Raw genomic sequence first — 7,434 nt, forward strand, 5'->3', positions numbered from 1 at the left:
AAAGTCACTTTCACCATACTACCAGCCTCTATGTACCTCCCGCTGAATCTACTTTTCCTCCAGCAGAACCACCCAGGAGGCAATATAGCACACTGAATAACTACCAGAAGGTATGTTAAAAGGTCAACCCAGGAACTGGAGAGGTAACTCAGTAGTTAAGAGTACTTGCTACTCTTGCAGAGTACCTGAGTTTGGCTCCAGCATCCTCATTAGGTGATTCACAACCATCTGTAATTCCAGTTCCAGTGGATTCAATGGCTTTTCGCCTTCTTCAGTGCCCACACACGTACACATAAACATACTGTGTGTGTGTAATTAAAATAAAATAGGGAGTGGAAAGATGGCTCAGTGCTCCAGAACACTTACTGCTAAGGGCCCAGCACAGGGCCAGGATTAGTACCCAGCACTCACATGTTGGCTTACTTCCTGTAACTGTCTTTCCATGGGATCTGACACCTCTGGCCTCTGGGGGTTTCTATACACTTTTGAAACATAAAATATGTACACACATATTCACATATACATACATGTAAAAAATTCTTTATAAGAAAAAAAATATAGCCAGGCAGGGGTAGTACATGCTTTTAAACTCAACACTCCAGAGGTAGAGGCAGAGGCAGGTAAATCTTTGTGAGTTCAAGGCCAGCCCAGTCTACAGAGGAAGTTCCAGGACAGTCAAGGACTACACAGAGAAACCTTATTGCAAAAAACTGAACCAAACCAAATCCCTGAAAACAAAACTAAAAGTAAAGGGGCTGGAGAGATGGTTCAGTGTTTAAACACATTTCCTGTTTTTACAGAAGACCCAAGTTCACTTTCTAGCACTCATATGGCAACTCAAAAGTGTCTATAACTCAAGTTATAGACAAATGTCTTCTTCTGACTTCTGAAGTCACCAGGCATGAACACAGTGTACATACATACATGTAGGCAACACACTCATATGAATTAAATAAAAAATATGTAAATTTTTAAAAAGTATGTTATAAAGAGCCACAGTCTGAGTTGTTGTTGTTTTTGAGGCAGAGTTCTCTGTGTATCCTTGGCTGTCCTGGACTTGCCTTGTTGACCAGGCTGGACTTGGACTCACGGAGATCCACCTGCTTCTGCCTCATTGAGGCAGTATGAGTTTCAATCTATCATGGTCATTATTATTATTTTCTTTTTTGACAAAGGGTTCAATTCCCAGCATCTACATTGCAGCTCACAACTGTTTGTGTCTCCAGTTCCTGGGGATCTGACACCCTCACACTAATTCACACAAAGTGAAAAGAGAGCTGGCCTGGAGAGGTGGTTCACAGGTTAAGAGTACTGCCTCTTCTTCCAAAGGTCCTGAGTTCAATTGCCAGCAACTACATGGTGGCTCATAACCATCTAGAGTGAGATCTGGTGCCTTCTTCTGGCTTGCTGACACACATACAGGCAGAATGCTGTATAAATAATAAAAAAATAAATCATTAAAAAATAAACAAATAAAGACTGAGAGCTTGCTGCTTTTTCTGGAGACCTGAATTCAGTTCTCAGTAATCACAATCAAGTAGCTCATAACTGCCTATAACTCCAACTCCAGGGACAGTCAACACCTCTGGCATCCATAGACAACTGTGCTCCAGTCACATAAACCAATACACAGACATTATACACCTAACTTAAAAAAAATAAATCTTAAAAAGGAAGAACCTTCTCTGTGGATATACTAAAAGGAGGTGATTAAATGTAATTTTGAGGCTGAACTTGGTAGCAAAGACCTGTTACTTGGTAAATTGGGAAGCTGAGACAAGAGAATGAAAACTCAAGGTCAGGCCTAGGATTCCATCTCAAAACAAAGACACAGAACAAGGAAACACGAAAAAACTGCACAAAAATGCAAACTAGGGACTTGAATAAAGTCCCAGGTTTGGAAACAAAGTGGATGTTCCAATTCCAGTGATTGTGTGCCACCATGGTGGGCTAAAACATAAAATACGCCTACTTTTGTATGGTTCAAAGGTGCCACAGTACCTCGAGATGGAACTCAGGTTGGACTGGAGGCAGGTGCTTTACCCACTGACGCATTTCGCTGGTTCAAGATGTCTGCTCAAACATGTATTTATTTTTCTTTTAGACAGGGTCTCCCCGAGTAGCCTGGAACTTATTATGTATACCAGGCTGGTCTGGAATTCACAGGCATGCCTACCTCAGCTTCCTATACCAGGCAAAATCAAGTAATTAAAAAAAAAATCCTGGGAATTGAACCTAGGTCTTAGAACTCCTGTGTACTGGCAAGCCCTCTGCCAGTGAGCTGTAACCCCAGGTCCTCATAATTACTTTCTCTCTCCAGCCCCCTGACCATTTCTCTCTCTCTCCCGCTGTTTCTCTCCTCTCTCCCAGCTTTTATAATATCTATCATTTTATCTATGTTGGCACTGGGAACCAAACTTAGGGCCATGTCCACTAGTGCTTAAAAAAAAAAATAAAGCCATGAAATTGTTAATGGTTGTGAATGTTGAAGTTTCGGCTGTTCGCTTCACTTAGCTTCACATTTTCCTAAGGAAAAATGTAAATCCAGGATAAGTAAGTGGCAATCCCACCTTTAACACAATTCAACGCAGCTTTCCTTTGGGGAAGCAGCACAATCCGGAAAATCCGGTTCCAATCCTTACTTCCGTGTATTGTGACCTGTGACCGGAGGTTCCCAGGGGGCAAAAGTCATGCGGCCTCAGAACTTCTTTCCTATTGGAGGAAAAATCTTCCGCGGTTTTCGCGCACTTTGGGTGGACCAATCACACACAGTGAAGTGGCGCTCCTTAGTCTCAGGTCTGGAAGGACGGCCCACTCTCTCCGTTGTTTTTCTTTTCAGCTTTTGGAAGGCTCTGTAGGTCGCGGAGCTGGCTAAGTCACTTTCCTGCGACTGATATATTTGTTTCCGGCCCATGGAGCCCGGCTGGGCGGCGAGGCTGTCCGCGCCCCGTGCTGGCACCCCTGCCGCCATGTCGGACACGGACAGCGACGAGGACTCAGCAGGAGGAGGCCCGTTTTCTTTAACCGGCTTCCTGTTCGGCAACATCAACGGAGCAGGGCAGCTGGAGGGCGAAAGCGTCCTGGATGATGTGAGACGCGGGCTTGGACCTGAGGCGGAGGGCGGCGGCGCTGGGGACGTCGGGTGGAAGAGTCCAGGCTGTTTGGGAAACTGTAGTAGTAGAGGGCGTTTCAGCCCGTTCTGGGTGCAGGGGTTCAGCCTTCTCTTGGGTTTGGGGACTACTGGAGAGAGAGTCGGGCTCAGTTCTGAGGAAGAACGGAGAGAAAAGAGGAAAATGGTTAAGTGCCGGTCATTTATGCTGAGGGTTTGTTTGAACTTAACATTCTACTTGCCTGGTTGGAAAACTAAGGTTTAAACCTGGTAGAGTTCTCAGAACTGCTACTGGGTAAGATCCTACTTGAACACTTTTGGAACTCTTGCTTTTCTGGCTTTTCCTGATGTGGAGTGGCTGAAAAAAGCCAGGACTATGGATGGAACCTGTGTTGTTTGGATCTGATCTATATGGAGTTTAGTAGATTTCCTATGCAATGTTTTAATGTGGTGTTCCTTTGAGCACATTGTGGAATAATTTCTCAATTGGAGTTAGGACTTTGTTATGGACAAGGTAAATAGACCTTGTGTAGGACCTTTAGGTTTAGTTGTTACTTTCAAGTCTTCTATTGTCCCTTTTCCAGGAGTGTAAGAAACATCTTGCAGGCTTGGGGGCTTTGGGTCTGGGCAGCTTGATCACTGAACTCACGGCGAATGAAGAATTGTCTGGGACTGATGGTGCCTTGCTAAATGATGAAGGTGAAGTGTGGACCATGGGGAATATTGTGTGGGTCAGGGAAGGAGGCTAACTATTGTGCACTTACTTTTAAGTGGGAATTAGCTAAAAAGTGATAATTATTGCTTTTTCTTGAGTTATCTCCTTTTTTTTTTCAAATCCATAGGCTGGATTAGAAGTAGAGAAGATGCAGTGGACTATTCAGACATCAGCGAGGTGGCAGAAGATGAAAGCCGAAGATATCAGCAGACAATGGGGAGCTTGCAACCCCTTTGCCGAGGTCTCTCAACATAGCCCTCCTTGTTCTGGAACTCACTATGTATGCCATATGGTCTTAGGCTAGCAGAGATCCTCCTGCCTGTTTCCCAAGGGCTGGGATTAAAGATGCAGATTTAGTGGAGCTCAATTGGAATTTTTGTTTTATTTTGTTTTCGGATAGGGTCTCATGTGTCACAAGCTGGCCTCAAGCTTCATACATAGCTGAGAAGGACTTGAAGGGTTGGTCAAGGGTTGATGTTCCTGCTCTTGTGTCTTTGTGTTGAGATTAAAGACATAGTGTCTCAGACATTTGCTGTAAAGTTATGACTTGTCTACAGATTTGAGAAAATGAGATATAAGAAAGTAATGGGGAAGCCAGGTGTCATGACTCTAGAGGCAGAGGCTGGTGGATCTCTGTAAGTTAGAGACCAACCTGCTGGTCTACATAGGGAGTTCCAGTACAGCTAGCACTACACAGGGAATCCCTGTCTTGAAAACCAGCAAACAAAAGAGAAAAACAAAACAAAAACAAAACAAAACAATAAAACCCAAAACAGAAAGACGGAAATGAATTAGCCCCTGGTGTTTGGTGTTTTGAGACAGGGTAGGGTCTCATTGTGTAGGTGGCAGGCCTGGAACTTTCTGTGTAGACCAGACTGGCCTGTAATACACAGAGATCTATTTTCCTCTGCCTCCCATGTGTTGGGATTAAAGATATTTGAGTATCAGGCCTCAGCAGGCTATTTTGTTTGTTTGTTTCTTTGTTTAAGAAACCGGGAAACAAATAGCAAAAATCAAAGGCAAAACACATTTTGTAGCTTATTTATATATACATTATTTGAGATTTGATGCCATAACGAGGTGCTAGCCAGCATGATTTTTAAATCATGTAGTAGAATGAAGGAATAGATTTCAGGGTCAGAATTCTAGAGGTTCTAATCGCAACTCTATATTACATTTATTATCTGACACTTGAATTTGTCATTTGTAGTAATCACCCAGTTTTCTTCTGTAATCCATAAAATTGGTAATGCTTTCTGGGAATATAAGTTTTTGGTCACATGATGGGAAAGCATCTAGTAACCTCCCCTACCCCCATACTCACCCCCCACCACCAAAGGAGTCTTGATAATCTGACTGGAAAGGTTCCTTTAGGCAGGCAAATTGTGGTAAAATTATAGAAATAAGGTAACACAGGGCAAAATACATCTATTTAGATTAAAATTTGTAGGGTGGGAAGCAGAGATAGGTGGATTTCGCCCAGGTTCTATTTTTTGTTGTTTTAAAAATTACATTTATTACTGTGTGGAAGCACATGATCCGATGCACAGCTTAAAATAATCAGTTCTTTCCTTCTACCATGTGGGCCCTGGGGATCAAACTCAGGTTGTTAGGATTAGTGGTAGGTGTTTTTACCCACTGAGCCATCCTGCCAGCTCCCTTTGGGGTTTTTGATTGCTGCCTTGGGCCACTATGTCATATACTTTAGACCAGCCTTGAACTTGGTCTGTAGTTAAGGATGGCCTTGAACACCTCATCATCCAGCCTCTCACTCCCAAGTGTTGATATTACAGGTGTATTCCACCATATGAGATTACAGGCATGTTCCACCATACTGGCTGGTAAGAGTGATTGTTGAAAAAGGTAATATTTAAAACAAAATAATATTCGGGCAGGCAAGGTAGTGCATGCCTGTAATCCCGATATTTAGGCTACAGAAGACTTTGTGTCAAAACATTAAATGCAGAATATGGGGGTCTGGAGAGATGACTCAGCAGTTAAGAGGTCTTCCAGAGGTTCTAAGATTAATTTCCAGCAACCACATGGCAACTTACAACCATCTATAACGGGATCCAAGGCCCTCTTCTGGTGTACAGATGTACATGCAGAAAAGCACCCATATACATAAAACATATTAACAGACCTTTGCCCAGTCGTGGTAGTGTCACCTTTAATCCACAGCAGTTGGGAGGCAGAGGCAGGTGGATCTCCTGAGTTCAGGGCCGCTCTCATGTACAGAGCAATTGCCAAGACAGCCAGGACTATATAGAAACCTTGTCTTGAAAAAACAAAACAAGAGGGCTGGAGAGATGGATCAGTGGTTAAGAGCACTAGCTATACTTCCACATGGACCCGGGTTCAATTCCCAGCAACCACATGGCAGGTCACAAGTATCCATAACTCCAGTCCCATGTATTCTGACACCTTCTTGCCAAGTCACAGAGAATAAATTGTTTTTTTTTTTTTTTTAAGAAAAAACTATGTTGTTCAGGACCAATTACTGAATATTGCCAGTAGTTAAAATCATTGAAAAGAATGATCAGCTGCCAGTGATAGAAAAAAAATGTACCAAGGACTTGGGAACTGTGAAGAAAAATCGAGTTTTTACTGTGTTTAATTTTTTTAAATTGGGAAAGAATATTCAACTATATTGAACAACGGAAATCAAAACCCAGTATGATAAGGAAAAGGTTTCAAAGAGTTCCTGGAAGCTCTCATACCCCATGTAACAGATGAACATTTGGCTATACTATATCTTTCTGAAGGCAGAAGCTATATCTCCTGTGTTGTTTTATGTTTTGTTGTTTGTTTTTTGAGATCACTTCTTACTTTGTGGCCCTGGTTAGCCTCAAACTCAGATCTACCTGATTCTGCCTCCTTAGTGCTGAGATTAAAGGTTAGTGGCACATGCACACACACACACACACACACACACACACACACACACACACACACACAAACATACATACATGACTCTTATGTATTCTTAAATGATACATAACACTTTTGTGGTGCTTTAAATTCTTGAGAGTTGAAGGGAGCTCCAGGGTATTGTATAGCATTCTTCATACTAAGGAGATAACCTTGGTTTTATCAGATTATGATGAAGATGACTATGATGCTGATTGTGAAGATATTGATTGCAAGTTGATGCCTCCCCCACCTCCACGCCTAGGACCACCAAAGAAAGATAAAGACCAAGATGGTGTTACTGATGGTAAGTAAAAATTGTTTACTTTCCTTTTAGGAAAAACTTTCTGTTTATAAAACCAGACTTTCAGCATGTTTAAGGGGCTTAAAAATATGTTAGAGAAGGATGGTACTCATAGAAAAAAGTATTAAGAGTCCAATGCTGATATGAATAGAAATTAGTTTCTGTTCATAAAACCAGAATTTTGGCATGCTTAAGTGGCTTAAAAAAATAGGGTAGAAAAGGAATGGGACTTATAGAAAAACGTGTTAGAGTCCAGTGCTTCTATTGAATAGAAATTTTGCTTTTAAAATGCTCAGTAGCAGACAGTCAAGAAATAATAAGTTAACTCAGGGCTTCTCAAATTAGGCTACTCATCACAGTTACCTAGATACCTGGTTCTTCTGCAGTGTTTGATTC

General features: G+C 42.1%; 1 protein-coding gene across 1 annotated transcript; it reads left to right on the forward strand.

Annotated features, from left to right (window-relative positions):
• Positions 1-2,791: 2,791 nt before the first annotated feature.
• Positions 2,792-7,041, forward strand: LOC129674386 (transcription initiation factor TFIID subunit 1-like; the record flags this gene model as incomplete). The annotated part of the gene is made up of 4 exons (XM_055604348.1): positions 2,792-3,089; positions 3,694-3,808; positions 3,952-4,065; positions 6,922-7,041. Coding segments are annotated over exons 1-4 (526 nt in total), but the record flags the coding sequence as incomplete, so codon positions are not given.
• Positions 7,042-7,434: the final 393 nt, after the last annotated feature.

The sequence above is a fragment of the Psammomys obesus genome, unplaced genomic scaffold, assembly GCF_907164565.1.
Source record: "Psammomys obesus unplaced genomic scaffold, mPsaObe1.curated_primary_1811, whole genome shotgun sequence".
NCBI lineage: Eukaryota > Metazoa > Chordata > Mammalia > Rodentia > Muridae > Psammomys > Psammomys obesus.